Below are 23,502 nucleotides of genomic sequence, written 5' to 3' on the forward strand. Positions count from 1 at the left end.
TCTCTGTCCCCTGACCATCCCCGGACCTCCTGCCCCTCACTGCCCCCCGCTGCCCCATACAACCCCGCCACTTCCTGACAGGCCCCCCCAAGACTCCTGCCCCATCCAACCCCCCAGTTCCCCGTCTTCTGCCCGCTCCAAACCCTATCCATCCCCCCGCTCCCTGCCCCCTTATCGCGCTGCCTGGAGCCCCGGTGGCACCGGGTCTGGCCGGGCTCTGCAGCTGCACTTCCCCAGGCGCTCGCAGCCCCGACGCCCAGAGCATTGCGCCGGCCGTGCAGTAAGCTGAGGCTGCGGAGGAGGGAGGACAGCAGGGGAGGTTAGTCTCCCAGGCCAGGAGCTCAGGGGCAGGGCAGAACGGTCCCGCGGGCCGTAGTTTGCCACCTCTGGCCTACAGTATCGTTTCCATGGGCTCACCTGTGTGTTGTGGGTCATACGCTGAATGATAGTGCTTTGGGACGGGGCAGCCAGTGTGTGTTCGCACAGCGCCTACCATAACAGGGCTTCTGGGCACTCGTGCAAGGTACATTAAAAAGTGCACCGGCCTGGGTTAGGAGGTCAGCCCAGATGCCCTCCTAACCTTGGTCCCTTCTAACCTTGGTATCTATGAATGTGAAGGAGACTGTCCTTGTGGTTAAAGCCATGGCCTCGGTCTTAGGATGGCTGGGTTCTGCCCCAGCTTCCCTGTCTGACCTTGCGCAAATCACTTAATCACGCCCAGCTCCCCATTTGCTAAGGGACTAATGAATATTTAGACTGTAAGTTCGGGGGGGCGGGGGGCGGGCACAGAATGTCCCATGTATTTGTACAGTGCCTAGCACAAGGCAGGCCCGGTATCGGACGGGGGCGGGGCTCTAAGTGTTACTCTGATGTAGCCACTATGAATATATAGACAATCATCATCACAATGGTAGGTCCAAGGACAGGGCAGAGTTTGGTGCGGCTGAGTCTGCCCCGCGTCTGGGAGGTGAAAAGACATGGTGACATTGCTTTTCTCTTCCCAAAGGAGAGCGGCTCAGTGCTGGCCAAACATAGTTTGCACAGGCAGGGAAGAAGGGCCCTTCATTGCACAGAGGCTGGAGCTGGATGACAGTTTGTTATGGAGCAGGTTTAAAACTGAGGAATAGGGCTGTGCTAGGGAGACTGGCAAATAACATCTTTTGTTTACCCACTCACATAAAACAGGTTAGTCAAGCCTGTTGCCGACTGAAGAACTTCAGAGGCCCTGACAAAGCTGGGTGAATGGTGAGCAAGCCGATGCATCAACTGCGGGGAGACAAATACAAGGTAATGCCTTGCAAGCTAAGAACTCATTTGAACTATTGCTCTGCATTGCTGGGTTTTCAATGAGCAGTAACCATTCAGGAAACCGAGCTGGGCAACACTGTGGACAGCTCAATGGAGGGGTCTGGTGGCATCACAGTGGTTGTAAAAACGCCGTATAAAATATTAGACTGTAGAAGTGACAATGCCTTTACGTCAACAAGTGGTGCAGTCTTGCCTGGACGTCCATGTTTCCACCACGTCTTCCTTTCGGTGCATTGTCAGTGCTGGCAAACGCAGCTATTTTACACGTGACTATTACTTTTACAGGGTTCTCGCTTGTCCTTAGCACTTATAACGTGCCAATCGCCTCAACCAAATCACTGACCTGTATTCACTCAGAAAGCCATAGGCCAGTTTCTTGAGTAGAACTCCTGCAATTGGGAACACTTTTCAGTCTAGAAACGTAGTTACAGCCTCATCATTGCCCAGCTTCTGACCCATTAACCCATCTGCCTGCCCAACACCGTGACTCTTTCATATAGCTGAGAGCCATGCCTGGACAACTTTTATCAGCTGCTTTGAGCGCTAGGGCCTTGTTCACCACAGCTGTCCTCTCCTGCACGCTCCTCAGCAAGGCTGCACTTCCAAAAACTCCATCTTCTCAGGCTCTGACCACCTGGTTTGTTTTCAGATTGAACAGTTGAGTCATAATATGTTTGTTTATTTCAACAACTGTATTCCTCGCATAGGAAATGAGCCAAGATGTCTATGATGGGCAGAGTGAAATATGCCGTGTTTACAGTTGCTTTTTGCACTCTCAAATTTTACAATATAATCAAAATCTTATTTTTATACTTCTGGCCCCTGTCATTGACTTAATCTTCTTAAGTGTTCCCATTACTCTGGCTAGCTCGTTGTTGCATGTATTAATTTTAATCTTTTGATCTCCATATTAGCTACTGCCTGTGACTAATTTGTTGCAGTGTTTTCCTTTGTTTTGACCTGCAAGGCGTTTTGATCATGGCACAGAACTCTCCTGGCAGATTGCATATAATCTCTGCACTTCCCCCTCCCCCCAGCCGTGCTTTGCATAGTTCAACAAACGCAGCTTTACAATTTTAGATGCAATCCACCTCTCCTATGAAGGTGGTGGGGGATGAGGAGGGGGGGTGGAAATCGCAGCATGTTTAGTTAAAGAAACTAAACAAGCTTGAATGAAGGCTGTACATTGAAATACACTGGGTTGAGGTGCTATATTAAATCTTTTATTTATTATTTAAACAGATCTAGAGCTTGCCTTGATAAACTAAGCACAATTATACTCATTTTATATGCAATCTTAGACATCAGCGAGTTTCTACAGCATCCAGTTCTCCCCTTCTGAAACCCAGAGAAGGTTTATATTTTGGGAAGGGTTAAAAGGGACTTTTCAAGGTGATCAGCTTGAGATGGGCTCAGTCCAGCATGCTGCCTCTGTCCAGCCACTTGACCAACAGCTGCTGAGTCATGGAGCTAGCAGAAAGGCTCAGAGCTTTGCAGCCTTGAGATGTGTCAATATCAGGCGGCAGAAAAACAGCTGCAGTGAATTGTGAAATAACTGTGAAATGTGAAAACACAAGGCTGTGTTTTACTTTGGGTCACTTTTTGCTTGGTCATTACAGGAACATTTTTTGCTTTGGTAGCTGATTCTTTAATCCTATGTTGGTTTATTAAAAAAAAACCCCAACTAAACACAAAAACAACCCAAAGTGGCTCACACTAGCCCAGAGGTGTCATTTTTGCATTTTTAAAAAAAGCTACATGCCAACAATCTTTGCTTCATCCATGCATTTTTTTTTATGCTTCAGGACACCCATTTTCCTTTTACTTGGAAATCTCTGCCTTTCTGCCTCACTGAGGACCAAAACTGCAATGTTTAAGATGCCCCTGGGCCAGGGCAGATGCATTGTAACAGCGAGGAAGCGAAACCACTAGCTGTTGAAATGTAAAACACATTGGCTGACTAGCTGCTGAGACTTGTCAGACAAATGGTGGATTCCATTTCCAGTATCCATGCCACGTGCATTAACGCTGCCAAACAAAGCTATTTTAGCTGGATGCCTTTCCATAAAGGCGGGAGAGGCTTTGGCAGGGTCTGCACTTAAAAGTTTTTCTGGCATAGCGATGTTGGTCAGGGTGTGATGCTCTCCCAGCCCCTGCCCCCTAACACAGTTAGCTACGGTGGCAGACGTGCTAGACAAGGGTATACTGGTAAAAACAGAGTCCCTTTGCTGGAATAGCTTGCTCTGGTTGGGGAACTGGGTTAAGTTATACTGCCCAAAGAATTCCTGGTAGAAGCAGCTTCTCCTGTGTGTGTGTGGGGGGAGTGTTTGCTGGTATATCAACCCCTTTCAAGTGTGCACAGCTGCTAAGATTGACTGTAACAGGATCCCACCAGAGGCTGTGTGTGTTTGAGTCCTAGTCCACGTGTAGTTTATGCCCAGGAGGGCTTTAAACCTGGAGTTACATGCAAATAAGTAGAAACAGGCCATTTTTGAGATGGTGTGTCTGAGGGAGCCGCCCCAAATCATCACTTCCAGGGTCTCTGCTCCTGGTTGTTTGCAATGAGCTCTGGGAGGTTGTTACCAACAAGTCACCCAGTTCATGCACTTACCCCACCAACCAGGCTGTGCATAATTAAAGGGGATGAGGCGAATCGGATACGCAGAGCCACCTTTGCCCAACCCAGCTGCCACAGTGGCCTGGTTGGGGGTGGGGTTGGCATGACCACAGCGGTTAGCCAGCAGCTGGCACCTTGCTCAGTTCTTTTTTATGTGCAACTCCCCCCCTCCCCAGAGTAAATCACTGGTGGAGCACAAACCAGGTTGGTTTCTCTACTGACATGGTAGGAAGGGGGTTAGCTGGGTCGGGGGGCAGGGCTGGGTTAGGTTTTGGGTTGAAATGTTCTTTAGACGCCGACCAGGCCCAAGTCTGGCTTTCCCAACAAGCTTAAGGGGCTGTGCCCTAGTCACTGGAGGAAAAATCCCCACAGTAGCGTCTCTGGTATATGGGAATTCGGCCCATCAGACGCAAGGAGCTGCTTGGATGTCTCCGGGGTTTAAAAACACCTGGTTCCGCATCATTAAAAAAAAGAAAAGAAACAATGAGAGATTTTTACCCTGTTCGCCTGAGGTTCCTTCGGCATATGTAACCCACTCTAATGTACTGTGGCTCCCTGTCCACCTCCAGTGCCCGGCCCCAGCTACAGCGTTGTATGTCAGCACCAGCCTTCAAGCTAAGGCCAGGCAGACGCGGCTCCTAGAGCCAGAGCTCCCAGAGTCAGTCCCTGCTGCTGACCCATCTGGTGTCTCACATTACACAAGGACAAGGGTTTTGCCAGTGTGGCTGTGGCATTTCCTGCCTGTTTGTGCCAGATGCAATCTCGCCTCCATAGGTGTGGGTCTTGCCTGAGCCACCTGCCCAGCAGAAGCTCCTCAGGGACGGCGGCTGCCCGCTTCAGCCAAGGAAGGACTATATGGGAACCGTGTGGTGAAGGCACCGGCCTGGGAGAGCTGCGTTCAGGCCCTGGCTCTGTGTGTCCTTGGTCAAGACCTGTAGGGTGAGTTTCACACAGGGACATAGGCACTTTGCAACCACTTTTAGGTGCAACTGACAGAACACTGTTCAGCTGTTGCCTACCCCCTTAGGAGGCTGAGTTCCCACTGGTGGAAGTCCCCTAAGCTTCTGCCAGGGGGCCTGTGCAATGCTACCGCGAGGCTGCTCCATGGCCAAGCCCCAGCCCTGAGAGACCACGCACCCCAACAGCCCAGTGGCCAGAGTGCTGAGCTGGAAAGCGCGGAAGATGGCCAGGCAGAGGGGAGTGCGTGCTGGAGGCTCTCTCTCTCAGGGGAGCTTTCCCACTTTCTATCAATAACTGGACATTCACTGGAGCAGAGACTCACACCTGCCTCTCCCACCTCCCAGGTGAGTGCCTTACCCACCAGGCTACAGGGTCAGTCTCTCGTGGTCACAGGCCCAATTACTACTGAATACAAGGTGGAACAGCTTCAACAGGAGAGACTGATTAAAAAACAACCCAGTAGGCTAGTGGTTAGGGCACTCACCGGCGAGAGAGAAAACCTGGGTGTAAGTCCCTGTTTCACATCGGTTAGAAGAAGGCTGAAAACATGCCTCCGACATCCTGAGCCATTGGCTATAACAGGGCACCTCCTCCCCAGTTGTGTGGGGGCATGATGCGAGGGGGGGACTGGTTTGCTTCTGTGACTCCCTTAGAAAGTGATTGGAAAGCGTGCAGCATGAAACCAAGGCTCCGATGAATTTAGTAGGGGCCCATCCGTGAGTGCCAGCTCTTTACCTGTCTGATAAGCCTGTTTTGATTTCCACCTATAGATCTGAGCTTGTCAAAACCCTGTGCCCCTGACAGTGGACGGCAAGGTCCATTCAGTTCAGTTACAGCCTGCACATGGATATTTACACCCACCCGTGCTTTAAGTATTCATAGAGGCTGAATGCCTGTTTATTGGACCAGCATCTTTTGGTGAGAGAGAGAAATAAGCTTTCATCTTCAGGTCAAGAGCTCTGTGAAGGTCGAAAGCCTGTCTCCTCCACCAACCGACAGTCCTATGAAAGATGCTCCTCATTCCCTTGTCTCTCTAATAGCCTGGGACTGACACAGCTAAAACTGCACTGCCAGCGACATAAACGTATGTGTTAGGCTTCATTCAGCTTTCTCCATCCGAGCATTTTGAGTCTGATTAGACTGTGTGAGAGATCGAAGGGGAAACACTACTAAATTTGCCGGTAAAACTTTGAGTCTAAGGAGCTTTCCATCAGGGCATCATGTTTTAACTTCAGTTAAGAGGTTCATCATGCAACATGCACTCTTAATTCCTACCAGATTTTTTGAGCACTGCGAAGGAAGGTTAAAATACAACTGGAGGCCCTTGATAAGTGTTAGGAAAGGCCAATTACCATGTAACCATCAGAACAACTGCAACCACTTTTAAGAACAAACCATCTGCTAGCCCCCAAAACAATGGATCACAAGGTGGTGTGTGCAAGAAAAAGCAGGACTAACTGCCAAGGTGATGCTGGGAACTCCTAAGGTGAGACTCATAAAAGTATTTAGGTCCCCAACTCCCATTGAAATCAATGGAACTTGGGCACCTAACTACCTTTGTGAATTTCCACCTGTTACCTGGGGAAGATAGAGTATGGTCCTGGTCTGGAACGGGTGCTTATTAATGTCTTCCTCACCTTGATCTTTGAAGTGAAGTAGAAAACAATCTACTTAAATCAATAAACTGTAGAAACACCCTCATGGAACCGCCCCCCCAAACCATGTTTATTCTGGAAGGGGGTGGGGGAAGGGACTCTTACATCTTAGCTTGTCATTTTTTTCTAAGGCAGACATAAAACGACTCCATAGTTTATTCTCAGGACATCTGAATAGTTATTTATTGAAAAGCCACAGTTCCCACACTTTTACAACTGTTGGCTTATAAAAGGCCAAAGCAAAATGGATCCACTATTTTACACAGCTTCTGGAGGGGGAAATCAGGGACATGCAGTTACTGGTCAAAATGCAATGTACATGACATATAGATAAAAACATTGTGAAACAAAGGAATTTAAGTTATGATAACAGTCTACTGGAATAAAAGTTCCTATATTATTATAAACACTTTTTTATAATCTAAGATTGTAAGTAAAGTCGCCTTTTTACATACACAGATACTTGAAACGAACAAGATGTAAACATTTAGAGGGGCAAATGGTGACATAAAACAACTGCTTTGGACTGTTCCATGGCATGGATATATCCATTATGCCAGGATTTACCTGTTGTGGCAATCAGAATTACTAATCCATTGGTACATACACTCTCTGGAGTTAACTGTATCTTTAAGGAGAAGCACATGGTTTATTAACTGGGATACAGAATGATTCAAACAACTGGATTTTTAAAAAATGAACAGAGAACAAAAAACTCATTTGTAACAGCCTCAGTTTTCTTTTAAAAACAAAGCTGTTTTTATTAATTTTAAGCAGCTGGCATCCACAGAAGAGAAACAAAGAAATGAAAGTACTTGATTCACTCATCTTCACAACAATTTACCATCAATGTATATACAGTACATTAATGAAGCATTGTTTAAACTTTAATTATAACAGGGACACACCTAGCATGTATTCTATGTAGTTTTCCATTAACAGTATTAAACAATGGTGCTCCATATTGCTTATGAACATATAGATATGAAATTAGGAAACCAATGAATCAAACAGAGGTGCTAATCTTATTACCACACAGCTAAAATGGCAATTGTATTGGTAAACTTCTCATGGGTATTTAGAGCGGACAGAAAAATTCCTAATGTGGCTAACTGAACAATAGACTAGGTACATGCACTGGTGAAGAAGCCACCACCACGTGGGCCTCTAGACCAGAATTATCTAATCATCCTCTTCATCTTCTTCATCACTGTCCTTCATTGTGATTCCCTGTAGACCTCCGCCTTCACTAACTGATGCTGTGGCTTCTTCTACAGTCAGCCGGTTTCGCACGGTGTCATAGGTTTTGCTGTTTAGGGTGGAGTCCAGCACTCCTTGCAATCGGAAATCTCTATAGGTTTTCTAGGATGGAAGTGACGTGTTGGGAGGGAGAGACAAACAGCACAAAGTCAAGTTTAATTCCCCAAACACAAATTTCTCATGCTTCATTTTAAGAGGCATCAAACAAAGGACCTGGTCCTGCATCACTGGGCCATTAACGTCAATGGACATACTCCACTGACATCACGGACATGAAGGGCATTTGACATGGCGGAGGCAATGCAGCGATGCCTTGCAGTGGGTGTAACTGTAACTTGTGCCCCCTTTATACTGACAGAGAAATAGGAAGTGGCCTTTGTGTAAATGAGACTCTGGCCACTTTTGGCCACTTCAACGGGAGTTTTGCCTGAGTAAGGACTTCAGGATCGGTGCCCACTGTGTTAACGATGCACAAGCTGCAAAGTAAATTGGGATGTATCCTGTTTCCCTTGGCAATGTATTGCTGCAATACGTAGTTATTTTTCCTCATAAAATAAAAACCCCGTATCAGATAGAGACATGGTTACATGGTTCCAAAACTCTACTCCAGTGAAATGAAAATATTTTAAAATAAATACTCCTATCTACAAAATTCAAATCTTGTTGACAAGTATGTCCTGCACATTAGAGACACTGAATATATATGTCAAAAACAAACACACTGTGCATACGTGTATATGTTTATATCTTCCCCTCCTTCCACCGTCTGCAGCTATTGGTAAGTTACAGAAGTTTCCTGGGTAGTTAAGAATTAAAATTAACCTCTTTGTATCTGAATTTAGGTTTAGAGCCTTCTTGATTGATCTCTGTGAGGTAAGACTCCGGTAGTAACACCATTAATTTAATAACACACTATAAACCAGGAACTGGGTGAGGTAGTTACTTGTGGACAAGAACATGCTCAAATTAGTTCTAGCAGCTACCCAAAGCAATATTGGCTTTAAAAGAAAATAAACCCAGAAAAAAAAATTCCTCAGCGAATTAACAAATAGAGATTATTTGCTGGTGCCTATTGCTCCAATCTATGAAAAGTACATTTAGCACATTTCAGTTGTAATTTCGTTATGCTTTGATTTGTTCTTGGTGTAGAGGAAAAGACAAAACATTTTAAACCACTAGGCCAAAAAGCATCAGATAGAACCTAAAATGATCAAAAAACGTATTTACCCCCTTCTGTGATCTTATTTCACGTAAACCACTGTGATTTCACACTGAAATAATTATCATTAGTCCAAGACACGCACGCATGCACAGGAAAAAAATGCCACTTTCAGGGTATGTTATCTCACGTTTGTGATCCCTTATTGCTGATTGTATACACCCATTGTAAAAGAAACTAATTCAGTTAACTACGAGAACAATCATGATTTGCATTCTGACAATAAGCACAAGACATACTTACAGATTTTGGGGAGTAAATATTTCCCTTCAACCAAATGTTGGAATTTTTTAAAATTAAACCCCAAGTTAAAAAGGATTAATTGGTAGGATCAACATGTTTGCACATAAAAAAGTCAATTTTTGGAATGTTTATTGTAGAATTAGGGTTAAATGTCAATAATATATTTCCCCCCTTGCAGTGTAAATAACTACTTTATAATTGTGCAAAGTATTTTTCTAATCTGTATCTGTCTCAAATTCCCTTTGATTAATTTTTGTACTTACAGTATCCTCATATGCACCTAATATAAACTGTTCTAATTAATGATTTACTTGCTTGGCTACAGAATACATTTCCTCTAAGAAAACCTACCACACACAGTGCTTCGAATGCTAAGAGGTTTGCAAAGTCACATAAAAATTATTACCTTTACCATCCTAATAAGAGTTTTCAGTTGGTAAATGTGAAGCTGCAGGTCCATGCGGTCTGTTAACCAGGTGCAAATGACATTCATGGAGCTGGTATACCATTGCTGCAAGAGAGACAAGAGTTCTCCAGCAAACACATCCCATGAGTATCATGAATAAACACAATCTGCGAACAGGCATATACAATCAGGACTGACCTTTTCTATTTGCCAACCTGTTAAATGACTATGACAGGATTACTAGGGAATTTTTTTAAAAGCAGAATTTCAATGAATGAGCATTTCTTTTTCATAATCAGATTCTCCCCCTCTCACCCCCAAAAAGGGATTATTAAATAAAACATGCACCACAGGACTACAGACTTTTAGCACAACTCATCCATCCACAGTCGCCTCAACAAGGAACATCTCTGGATGGTAACGGAGAGCAACAGCATGGCTGGCTTTTCCACAGGAAGGGTGGGCAGTACCACCTTTGCCAATGATTTGATTTGCCAGCCAGGATGCCAGTTTTATCCCAATGCTTTTCTTACAGCTGTTCCACCATGACCCTGCCACTAACCACATCAAACCCAGTGATTTCTTTGCCACTTACCTTCTTTGAAATTTCACACCCAATCCGCTGTAGGAGGTCTCTGATTCCCTAAAGGGAGCAGACTGTATGTACTAGGGGATTCTAATACAACCTGATCATATCAGTACATGGTAACTGCAGGGCTAGGATACCTGTCATAAGAGCATACAGCACTGGCTGCCCTGTCTGCTCCAGTCTCAACAATGCTAAAGATGGAAAAGCATATAGCAAAAACAGCTAATTTCAAGATGTTGAAATTATAGCTCCCCTCAAGGGGCTGAACTTTTGCTTCTCGTCTGTGAAAAATGCTCGCAGCTGTCACGGCAGACTGCCGCCCCTGCAGAGCAAGAAGTCTCTGGTGGGCTATGGGGTTAGAGCACTGCTCCGATATTCATCCATCTCACTCGGAGACATATGACTGAGCAACGCTCCCAAACGGCAGGATAAAAAGGGGGAAAAAAATCAAATCTTAAAATGTCACCAGTTTTCATTCCACTTTGTATTATCAAAAGACCAACTGAAACTGAATTCAGAAGTTGCTTGTGCAGAGGGATATGCACACACAACTTCTCTCTCACACACACAGGATGCGCACACATCACGCTGTACTATGACTTTTCACGTGTGCCAATACGTGCACCAGAGACGAGTGGAAATTTAAACAAGTGCTAGTTGAAAATGCTTTTAATGCTCTCCCCTCCCCACTCCAACCCTCCCTAAGACAGGGTGTCTGTTGGGCATTCACATCTTTTGTCAATGTGACTTCAAACTTGGGCTGACATTTCTATTTCTCTTGTAAAGCAGAACGAGGCAGTTCAGTTCTTCGATTATGTCCCCATTAGTGAAACTCTCTTTTTTAGCCCTCTTTGGACATCATCCTTTGAGGTTTGCTGTTCTCCCAGCCAGACCTCTAAGTTCATCAGACACTCACAAAAACAACCCCCCCCCCAAAAAAAAAGTTAATTGCAAAGGGAAAAAATGAAAATTGACCAAGGCACTGATGCCTGATTCCTCCCTCTGTCCCACCAGCTTTACGCTAGAGATCCTCTGTTGATTTCAATGTAGTTACTCTGGTGTAAAACTAGGGTAAAAAAGCACAGGGTCAGGCCCATGTTAGTATAACTTGCACATTTCAGCACTAACAAAATTCCCTCTTTAATATTAATGGATCATGCTGGGGTTGGGTTTTGCAGATCTGTACTCCGACCAAACAGCAGGCAATCGAGACACGTCATAGCCACAGAGGGCGCTAGAGGCAAGAAGTGTGGAGTCTAACCTGGTGCCTCATTCTGACCGCCTACTCCAGACTTTGCTACCAGTCATGGGACCCCCGTTCCTCCTTACGCCTAGGGCAATGGAAACCTGTGGCCTCTCCTATGAATTTTCCCTCTGCAGGGGAATGTGTCCTCATGGAAGAAACAGGGGACAGCGAGAAGTAAAACCCCCTCAACTTGTTTCTCTCAGGGATATATGCACATGCCCCATGCTTCTCCCTCTCACCACTCAGCTCCTATTGGTGCCTGGTGAAGATGGCCGCTGGAGGTACTGTGCGTTCAAAGGCTTCCTGACCATAACTGCCCCCGAATACACCTTTAAATGGGTCTCTTGCACTACATTTCCCTGTGTTGATGGGACGACTTCCCTCATCTAGCTCCTCCTCACCTACTTATTGAGGTTCTTTCCTGGGCACCCCTCACCACGGCATCTGGGTGTCCCTCTCCAGCTTCGCAGAGATCAGTACAGACCAGTCATTGAGTTCCTAACCCAGGGAGCCACAGAACTTCCCCAGCTGCTGAATCTGCAGAGGATCTCTGAGGTAGCTGAGAAAGGGCTCAAGAGGTCCTGTAGTCAGACCACTCCCTATTCATTGTACCCTGGCCCGGCGTCCACTCCTTTCCCCGACTCAAGGGGAGGTTTTCTGTCCCAAGTCAATTGTAACCTTGCTCCAGCTCTGCCTCCGTAGGATGTTTCCATTCTCCCTGGGGCCTTTGGGCACAGGGCAGCTTTTCCACATTTATAATTCAGTTTCTGCTTCCCAACTTAACTTGCATCCCCTGGTTTAACCCATTCTATCAGTTTTGTTTCCTGTAACCCTTCAGCCTAACCAGGGTCAAGTGTTTTGTAGGCATCACAGCAGAGGTGTGTTTTAAGACTGGTTTCAGAGTAACAGCTGTGTTAGTCTGTATTCGCAAAAAGAAAAGGAGTACTTGTGGCACCTTAGAGACTAACCAATTTATTTGAGCATAAGCTTTCGTGAGCTACAGCTCACTTCATCAGATGCATGCCGTGGAAACTGCAGCAGACTTTATATATACACAGAGAATATGAAAAAATACCTCCTCCCACCCCGCTGTCCAGCTGGTAATAGCTTATCTAAAGTGATCATCAGGTGGGCCATTTCCAGCACAAATCCAGGTTTTCTCACCCTCCACCCCCCACACAAATTCACTCTCCTGCTGGTGATAGCCCATCCAAAGTGACAACTCTTTACACAATGTGCATGATAATAAAGTTGGGCCATTTCCTGCACAAATCCAGGTTCTCTCACCCCCTCACCCCCCTCCCAAAAACCACACACACAAACTCACTATCCTGCTGGTAATAGCTCATCCAAAGTGACCATTCTCCCTACAATGTGCATAATTAAGGTGGGCCATTTCCAGCACAAATCCAGGTTTTCTCACATCTCCCCCACCCCCATACACACACACACACACATGGGGGTGGGGGGGATGTGAGAAAACCTGGATTTGTGCTGGAAATGGCCCACCTTAATTATGCACATTGTAGGGAGAATGGTCACTTTGGATGAGCTATTACCAGCAGGATAGTGAGTTTGTGTGTGTGGTTTTTGGGAGGGGGTTGAGGGGGTGAGAGAATCTGGATTTGTGCAGGAAACGGCCCAACTTTATTATCATGCACATTGTGTAAAGAGTTGTCACTTTGGATGAGCTATCACCAGCAGGAGAGTGAATTTGTGTGGGGGGGTGGAGGGTGAGAAAACCTGGATTTGTGCTGGAAATGGCCCATCTGATGATCACTTTAGATAAGCTATTACCAGCTGGACAGTGGGGTGGGAGGAGGTATTTTTTCATATTCTCTGTGTATATATAAAGTCTGCTGCAGTTTCCACGGCACGCATCTGATGAAGTGAGCTGTAGCTCACGAAAGCTCATGCTCAAATAAATTGGTTAGTCTCTAAGGTGCCACAAGTACTCCTTCTCTTTTTGTTTTAAGACTGCTGTCAGGCTGACCTGTAATTAACATGCCAATTAGCAGCAATCTCCAATGAGGGCTGAGCAGAACTCGGTGAAGATGTACTTGAAAGAATGCAAAGGGCCTGTTTTTTGTTTTGAACTTTTTATAATTAAAACATCTTCTTCCCTGGCTAGGCTCCGAGACACAGCTCAGCAGCATGCTGACAAAGTGACAGACTCATTCAGCCAATTAAACCCAGAGAGAACCAGGTAGTTCAAATCCCGGTGTCCTATGTTCATTATACTGCACTTAATTACTGTCTAGTGATCTGGGAAACATTAACCTCTGTGTGCTGGGTACCCTGAATATGAATACCTTATAACATTCATTTGGCTGATTAAATGAAAGGCTTCCAGTAGCCCCACATTTACCCTCTCTAGCTAGTCTGACAGGATCCTATGATCTCACTGAAGTAGCTAAGAGAGGCACCTCTCCCCACTTTCACTCTCTACCCGTACCCACTCCCTCTACTGTCTAGCCCCAACTCCAGGATCTCCTTGGACGACAGATTTAGCTGCTTTTCAGAGAGACATTTAGCCTCTTCTGTTTGAAAAAGCAGGTAGCAAGCCAACCTGCCGTGTGCTAATTGTTTGTATGGACTGTTTTCTATGGAAGAAACCGGAGGTTTCCTGCACAGGCTCATTGCGCGGTGCCTAGAAGCTGTGAGAGATTAGTAGTAAGGCTACTTGTCGGGGCAATCTATGGCTCGGACCCCTTCCCACATTCCTAGTATGTTCCTGGGTGCAGGCTGCCTCACAACATCCACCAGAAGCAGCACATGATCGGCACATTGTCTGATTCACCCCAGGGAGTCCGTTTGGACCCAGCAGACCAGGCTAAAGGTGGTGCGAAGGAGCTACTTTGCCTAGGGCACCAGGTTCATTTTAATTTGTTCCTTTACTATCGCTAGGAGAACAAGTGGGTGAGCCATGGCGTGGCTGGTTAGAGCTACGGACTGTAAAACACTGGGACTAGGCAGCCCTTCTGCAGAGTCTTTCGACTGAGTTCAAAGGTCTCCTGGATCATGCCCTCTATTGGCAGGTGGGGAGTCAAATCCCTTTGCTTTGCTTTAGAAAGTGATTTTCTTGATTAAAAAAACTGGACCAAAGTTAGGGGGGAGGGATAGCTCAGTGGTTTGAGCATTGGCCTGCTAAACCCAGGGTTGTGAGTTCAATCCCTGAGGGGGCCATTTAGGGATTTGTGGCATAAATTGGGGATTGGTCCTGCTTTGAGCAGGGGGTTGGACTAGATGACCTCCTGAGGTCCCTTCCAACCCTGATATTCTATGATTCTATGATTCCAGTTCAAGGTGCCAGATTTCCTCGCAGAACATGTGACTGACTATAGACTGAGAGCAAGGCCTGCTGGGAAGGGGAAGCAGGAAATAAGAGGCAGGTCCCTGCCTTTCAGTGGGAACAGAAACACAGAGGGAGCTGTAGTCTGCTGGTTGGGCTCCCCAGTGTGAAGGGGACTGTGGTCTGAGTGGGACCTGCAGTGGGGTTTCCAGCTGAAAGGGGATGGGGAAATGAGCCAGTGGAGCGGCTGGGAAAGCAGGTGAGCCAGGGTAGGAGGAAGGCTGAGGGAAGAGTGAAGTGCAAAGCTGAGGATGGAGTGAACAGGGCTGGAGTATGGGCAAGAGGTGGGGTCCACGTTTCCCAGACCCTCCCTTTCACTACCTAGAGTGGGTGTGGCTAAAGCCCTGCAATCACAGGAGTGACTGTGGGCATCCCTACCCTGGAGAAAGGGCAGTGGCCCAGGCAGGGGAAAGGACTTTATGGCTCCTGCGTTCTCCAGGGGAGAAGACTTAGTAGTGGTTCTCCCAGGTGAGCCTACCTCAAGCAGCATTATCTGCTGGTAGGGTACGTGACTATCCCAGGGATCAGATGGGAATGACATCACAGGCAGGGTGCAGCTGTCCATAGCTCCATTTCCTGCCCAAATTCCATTGTATAGCCAGACAGACGGGCATCCATGGGCATCTAGGAGACAAGTCCAGGGGCTCTACATGCACAAGGCTCCCATCCCCTCCACCGATGGGGATGAGCTGCACACTCCCATGGGACAGAGCCGAAATCCAGGGCTGACGTTGCCTGACAAAGAACTTCTCCAGAACATAGAGATGCTTTGCGCTTAGCTTTACAAACTTCTTGTTCGCAATAGGTGGGGATAAAGGAACAGAAGATCGGCCAGTGAAAAGACAGGGGAGTTATTTTTTCACTCGGTGTCTATATTGTACGCAACCTGGGGAGGAGATTACTGATAGTGGAGGGCGTTTTAGGCTAGCAGACAAAGAGCTACCAAGATCCAATGACTGGGATCTGAAGCTAGACCAATTCTGACTGGAAATAAGACATCTTTTTTACAGGGAGGGTAATTAACCATTGGAGCAACTTACCTAAGGGTGTGGTGGAGTCTTTGTCAATTGGAGTCTACATCAGACTGGATGTCTTACAGCTATGCTGTAGCTTGGTCAGAATTTATGGGCTTGATGGGGAATCCCTAGGGGAAATCCTCTGGCCTGTGCTATGCAGGGGATCAGACTGGATGATCACAATGATGCCTCAGGCCTTAAAATGGATGGGTGAGCTTCTGATTCTCTAAGAAGCGCCGCACAGGTCTCCCAGCCCAAGGGAATGGAGGTTATGGCGCACGAACCCACTTTTGTGCCCTTGTAATCTTGGGCTACGCCAAGGGCTGCTTCAGACAACTCTGGGATCTCCCCGGCTGCGCTATGGACTGCTGTGCTGCCAGGCACCAGCGCACCTCTCCTGCCCTCAGTCCCATTCCCTGCATGCGTCCTAGGCCAAGGCTTGGAAGGGGTCCTCAGAGGCAACTTTATGGCTGTCTTCCAAAGTGCTTGCAGCAGAGCAATTCTCCCCCAGCACAACCGGGTCCGCTTTATGCCACTCCGGCCCTTTTGTCACGCATACAGTGGCCAGAGAGGGGTGAGGGCCTCATTCTATGAATCTATGCTAATGTCATTTCTCTGATAGACAGGGAATGTCTGCTCAGGATTCATTGCAACCCCATGCCCCAAAATATGAAACTGTAAAGAAACTTTAAAGACGAAGGTGGTTTCATTTCTTCAAATGGCTCAAGCCCTTGGTTCAAGTGAGCCATGACCTCTGGCTGCCATCACCCACCCCTGACCCTGCGCACCAGAAAATATCAATCCCCTCCTTTAAATGCCTCCTTAAAGGCTCATTTCTTTGAGTTAGGCTTCCATCCCTGCCCTGTTTGGAGACTATCCCCAAGTTTTACTAACGTATTAAAAACAACACCTAGAGAGCAGATGAGCATGAAGCATTAAGAACATCTTATGACCTTCCACCGCTGTATCTCATTCTTTCCATACACAATCCACCTTCCTTTGTTTATTGCCGCCTCTTGCGTTAAGTCTAAATGAGTGTGAGTCTCTTGGGGGCAAGGAACAGTCTTTATATTTGTCTGTAATGTAGCGTGCAAGCCTTTGTGTGTCTAACTATTCAATAAAAACAACAACCTCAGCCTTGAAAGGACAGAACTTCCACAGTATCAGCTGAAACAAAGAGCTAGACCAACCAAGATGGCAGCCCCTAGAAGGACCAAATTAACTTGCTAGGTTCCCAGCAAGGCGCAGAACCATAAGGACACTGAAGGTGAATTCGTGGCCTATTCAATCTTTAAAAAACAAAAACACCTATCAGTTATTTACTCACCAAACCAATTATCATTACAGTCCACGCAATATAATCACCACAAAATACCAGTGACTTCCAACACTCTTCTAACAGGGTTGGCAGTTTTGCTGTTGAGTTTGCCAACCTACATTTGATCCCCCTCTTTCCATCAGCATTTCATGTGAGTCTTTGGAAACACAAAACAAATGAAGCTAAATTATCTACTAAAGACAATGTATTCAAACACCCAGGACACTGGGGAAGTTCAAACTGGACCCTGACTCAGGATCCAAATGCTGTCCCCCTCTCCTCCCATGGGTAGAAAAGCATTTGCTAATAAAACATCAACCATGCAGATCTTTAAAACATAAGACCTACATGTCATGTGCATTTCTTAAATGCATTAAAATGATCTGTTCACCAAGGCTAAGCAATCAACTTCACAAGAATTTCAATACTGTAAGTTATAAATGAGGTACAATTCAAGACATATCCGTTAATACATTTATCCTGATTTTAAAAAAAAATCACATCTATCAATTTTTTTAGATTTAATATAGCATTCTTCAATTGCTGCATCTAAGCTTTGCATATGCATAAAAACAGAGTAAGCTGTAAGTGAAATAGATACTGAAACAATCACTAGAGACAATGTGTTATTAGAAGGAAGACGATTTCTGATTTCATGCCTAACACAAAGATGTTAACATTTCCACATGACTATATATATATTTTTTACAACTAATCTCGCCTTGCCAAACAGAAATGTGATCTTAGACACAAGAGACAAAGTCCTGTTGCGATATGAAATAAATAGTTTCTTCTGCCGGTTCAGTTGTTGTACATAATAAAAATCCTTCAAAAATTATAGCAACCTTTTCTCAGAGCATTTCATACACAATCATAACAAATTATGTTTATTATTATGTGTTTATGCTCACAGAACCCATTGGGTGGGAGGTAACTCAGCGGAACCTGGATAACACTGCTCAAGTAATGCTTTTGTTTGCTTATTGAAAACTACACAGAACAATTACGCTCCTAACACCCATGCATATTTCTAAAATGCATTAGAAGGATCTGTTTACCAAGGCTAAGCCATCAATTATGCAACACTGACTTCCTAACGTAAGGCTACTTAATCGCTGCATCGCACTGTTGGCGTCTCGCTATTATGAATATATTTATATTTGGCTTTGCTGTAAACAATCCATCTGATACTTTGACACTGGGCATCCAAGCTTTTCCTTGCCCAATCAGGCCAAGAATACTATCCCCCAATGGGGCTCTTCCCTTTCATAAGTTACTCGCTCAAGCAAAACTCCCACTGAGTCAGATCCTGGAGTCCCGACTTTGTTTCGGCTCAGACCTTGCCCATTTCAGTGGCCGTTTTACCTCAGCGAGGCATGAATTAAAAACTAAGTTCTTTTCGCAGCAAGAATTTCAGGAACAGCCCCACTGGCAGTAACTGGACACTGCAGTTGGCAGCTTCAGGAAGCACCCGAAGGATTCCAGTTGCTCTTGCAGTCTACCATTATCCAGCCCCCTTTCTTTCACAGCAGCCCTGACTGCACCTCTTGCCAGGGAAGGAGTAGGCAGATTCTGAATCTCCGGAAGGGACCCAGTAGAGGGTGCTGAAGCATGACCTCTGGCAGGCTTTGACCGTTACCGTGACAACCTCCCCGCCAGCCGGAGCACTAGGTTTAATGCCTGGAAGAGGAGAGTTTTGAGGCTGAGCTATGGAGCTGTTGAAATAGCAGGCTTGTCTCTGAATATATAAACGGCAAAAATTGATATGAATAAATCTGCAAGTAACACACAGACGGCGGCACGTTTTATCAAAAACCGCGCTGGGTTCCTGTGCGTTTGGGGAGGTGGTGTCGTTACACATACCCAAGAACATCTGCAAACTCCCGTTCTCTTCAGTGCGGTCTGAATGGAAGCATGACCTCCTGTTCCTTGCCATGAACCTGGAGTTCACACTCATATTTTACATGTTACAGGAAGCCACAGTTCACCCCAGGGGTGCTGCCAACAGAATCTCATAAGCCAGATGCAGCACTGCTTTTTAATGCACCTGAAGGAGTTGTATTCTTCATTCAAAAACTCACATACTAGTAGCTTAAGGTCATTTCAGCTTTTGTAAAGGGGAGGACAAAACCAGGAATGCTTATGGGGCTGGGCTGTCAGCAGGGTAGCAGGGGGATTACAAGAAACCAGTGACTCTGCCTCTTTCTGCCTTTGCGGGTAGTTTTTGTGTGTGAACAAGTGCCACACAACAGATTGCGGCTGGTGTAAAGGCCTGGGACTGTGCAAGAGCACCCCGCTGAGCCTCAGCTGTGCTTGCAATTAGCAATAGGCATGGAATGATTATTGTTGTGGTGGCTGATGGCAATCTGAAGTGACAAGTTTTATGGGGGAAGTTGCAGCAGGGATGTGCGGCAAGTTTTTGCAAACCATTAATCGGAGGCTTCAGCATGGTTTAGTCAAAGCTAGTTTGTGTCATTCAAAACGTCTTACAAGGATGCTGAAAGAATATTTTCTGCTCTCAGTGTCTCAGAATGGAGGTTTTCTAGGTCAGGGAATCTTTACTGCCCTATTTAGTGTCAAAACTACCCATTTGCCTCAAATTAGCAGAAAGCTTGTAGTTAAGGGCTACAGATTAAGCATACAAAATTACTCAGCAGGTGACTGCTGGGGGGGATCTGGGGGTTGAGAAGTCTTTAAAACTGACTACAAGACATTATATACTTCTGACAAAAGAACATAGTAATCCTACCTGCTTGCTTTAACCACTGTTGTTTGTCCTTTATTATGTGCTTTAATGCTCATGAGAGCAAAACTACTGGTGATACTACTCAATTACCATAGTAACTCTCACCTATGACCCCGATTTCAGTCCTTGCTTTCCAACCAGAACCAATCCAAGCAATTCAAATCTGTTTAGAACTGTGACATACCAGGGCCTGGAAAACGCTGACCACAGGCTGCCCCTTCTTTTTGTCTGGCACATGAACTGGTTTTGAAACGCTGACAGGAGGCTGCCGAGCGAGCCTTTGAATTCAAGGTGTTCCGAAGGTAACGGATTCTGCATCGGGAGGCTGCCTCCGCGACACCCAGCATAAAAGCAACACAAAATAAGGAGGCCGCGCACCTGGGCACACAAGAGGAGCGTGCTCACGTCTGGCCATGGGTTTTGTTGCTAACCCAACATGTGAATTTGCTGGGAAACAACAGCCCCTTCCCAAATAGTTTGGTACTTTTCTTTGATCGGCCATACACTCGTGCCTATTCTCCACTCACTGAGACAGGTCCTCCACTCAAGTCAACGGAGCTATACTGATTTACACCAGCTGAGGATCTGACCCCATATAAGAATGTAAATTGGATCCGGATATCAGCAAATGTATGGAGGGAGAAGAGATGGTCAAATTCCACCTTTAAGGCTGTCACAATGGTTCAGGGAAGCTACATTTCATTTTCCCCTTATGAGGGAACGTACCTCTGCAGTCCTGGATAACTCCCAAACCTGTTTTTTAGTAATCAAGTCTGCACACGATTGAGAACTTACTTGGTATGCACATTACTTTGCTACACGAGTCTACAACAATCCACAAGTTGTTCTTTCATGCCACACCTACCTAGCCATGTAGCATACGAATCGGAGCCTTGCACCTGGAGTATGCAAACTTGGTGTGCAAATCTGCGCTAAACTCAGATGCACACACACCTAAATTCTGAAGACCAGGTCCTTTAAAACCAATTATATAAGAACATTTATAGTTAAGAATACTAAGATAGGGACTGCAAAACCTCATGCTTCAGGCCATCAATTGATCGCTATAGGGGTAAGGAAAGGTTTTGCACCCCACCACCATAGACACTAATGGCCAGGTGCATTATGGAAGGTTCTCACTATCTTCTGAAACATCAGGCACATGGTATTGTCAGAGGCAGGATACAGTATTTGATTCTGTGAGCTAACCTGGCTCATCCTCTGCATTCAGCTTATTACACAAGAGAATACTGGAAATGTCGACATTGAGAATGGCACAAGAGTGAAGCCACTTCTGGCCGTCTGGGGTCCCCTGAGCTTCAAGGGTTTCCCCTCAAACTTGCTTCATTACCCCGCCCTCAAGTCCCTGTACAGTTCCTCTGGGTACAGGTTCTTGTGGGCACTCTCAGTGTTCCTTCTCAGTCCCCTAAGCGGGGCTTGCTGAGGAGCAACATGGCTTTTCCCTGCCCACTGTGACAGGGCATGCTGGCTCCATATTGTTTTGCAGACCCACCAGCCCAGATGTGACGGACTGAGCCGTCGTCTCACACTTAGCGTTGTGCATGGTAGCACATTGTGCTACCGCTAGACAGCTGAACTGGCTCTCCTACTTCAACAGGAGACAAGTGACAACTCACAGTGTATTCTGGGAACGACATAATGTAATAACTTTGCAAAAGTGACTGATCCAAACGGTAACTGCCCAGTGCGTGACTGATACATCTTTCACACCTTTATCTTTGTAGAAAAGTGTCACTTGCAAAATCATGTGACTTCCTGTGCAAAACTTCACCAAAGCAAAATTTACCAAGTAACCTTTAAAACCCAAGGCGTGCACCTCAGTAGCAGAGTGAGTCTCCACTACCTTCACCCTTGCCTAGTCATTTACACCTAAGCAAATTGGATGTAGAACATTACCAGTGGTAGAGGTGGGGTTTACACTGGTTTTGCCCAGGTGTAGATGATGATAAGTGTGAGTGGGTGGAAAATCAGGAACATTACATTTCACACATGCTCATTTTAAAGAAGTTCAGTTCTGGGCTAGCCCATTGCCGCAGTTGGTATCCAGGGCACCACCATGCAAGAGATCTGGGTTTGATAGCAACCCATGGGGTCAGATCTTTGGCCCTGCTCTGTCCTGATGCTGCTCTAAGTTGCAACAGGGTGCAAAACTGGATCGGAGGGGCCTCCCCCTCCCCACATCCTGCACTGAACAGAGCTTAGCCACACCAGCAGATCTAGCCCTTGCTCTAAGCTGAGGCTACAGCATTATGGGAACAACTGTCTTATTTTTTGCGGAAGTGTAACTACTCACCGCTGGGGCGCCTCCTTGTGGTGCACCAGGGGATTAGCTCTCAACCAGTCAGATGCGCCCTCCTTTGGTTGCACGCCCCCTGGGCTGTCTCCCTCTCTCTGACTTGATCGGTCCCCTTTCTTGTCTGGGCCTTCCAGCCAGGTCATTATAGTTTTCCTCTTCTGGGGACTCAAAGTCCTTCTGGACAAAGTGTCTCAAGCAGTCTTCCGCTCCAATGCCCAGACTGTGCCACTTTCCCAGGGGACGGTAGGGGAATCCTAGGCACCACAGTGAAGGGCACATTAGGAGTGCCTAGACGAGAGAGAGTAAGACTGCAGCTAAGTTGCGGAGTAGGATGGTGGCATAGACTGGTGTGGATGAAAAGAGCTGCTGGCCCACAAGACGCATGAATTTAACAATAATCCTCCAGCGTCAATTAGAAGATGGGAACAGAGAATCTTCTGCCACAAAAAGAGAAACTTCTCTGCCCTGCTGAGACCTACCCACACATTAGTGCCCCTCCCACTAGATCAGGGGTCGGCAAGCTATGGCACGTGTGCCAAAGGCAGCATGCGAGCGGATTTTCAGCAGCACTCACACTGCCCGGGTCCTGGCCACCGGTCCGGGGGGCTCTGCCTTTTAATTTAATTTTAAACGAAGCTTCTTAAACATTTTAAAAACCGTACTTTTTTACTTTTACATACAACAATAGTTTAGTTATCTATTATAGACTTATAGAAAGAGACCTTCTAAAATCGTTAAAATGTTTTATCGGCACGTGAATCCTTAAATTAGAGTGAATAAATGAAGACTTGGCACACCGCTTCTGAAAGGCTGCTGACCCCTGACCTAGATCATAAACTTTCCTTCCAGTTTCTCAAGGAAACCCATATTTTGCTATTAATTATTATTATTATTGCAGGCTGCCATGCTTGCAGGCCTTCCCCCCTCCCCACACTTCATTAGGAAGCTGATCTCTGAGTAACTCTTCTGCAGAAGATTCACCACCAGTAAGATTACCCTTCTGAGCCAGGAAACCTGTCTGTGTAACCAGGCACACGTAGGGATGACTCCTCCAGCCAGTGTAAATCGATGAAGCTCCATGTGTTTGTACAGCACCTAACGTAATGGTGTCTTGGCCCATGACTGGGGTTCCCAGGTGCTACAGCAATGCAAACAATGAAGTCAGTGGCCTAGGATGATTTACACCTACTGAGGATCTGGCCTGCAGTCTTCACTCTCCTCGGCAGAGATCCAGGTTCAGAGAGCTGAAT

At 46.2% G+C, this 23,502-nt stretch overlaps 1 protein-coding gene across 8 annotated transcripts in view; it reads right to left on the reverse strand.

Annotated features, from left to right (window-relative positions):
• Positions 1-6,694: 6,694 nt before the first annotated feature.
• CADPS (calcium dependent secretion activator) overlaps positions 6,695-23,502 on the reverse strand; it is a 382,629-nt gene continuing 365,821 nt past the window's right edge. For all 8 annotated transcript variants that reach the window (XM_084635494.1, XM_084635496.1, XM_084635495.1 and 5 more), the window contains 2 exons: positions 9,669-9,773; positions 6,695-7,902 (listed from right to left, as the gene is read on the reverse strand). In XM_084635494.1, the coding sequence (XP_084491620.1) occupies positions 7,723-7,902; positions 9,669-9,773 (285 nt within the window). In that variant the 3' untranslated portion in view covers positions 6,695-7,722. The remainder of the gene's footprint in view (positions 7,903-9,668; positions 9,774-23,502) is intronic.

Source organism: Lepidochelys olivacea (assembly GCF_965140295.1).
Source record: "Lepidochelys olivacea isolate rLepOli2 genome assembly, chromosome: 7".
Taxonomy (NCBI): Eukaryota; Metazoa; Chordata; order Testudines; family Cheloniidae; genus Lepidochelys; species Lepidochelys olivacea.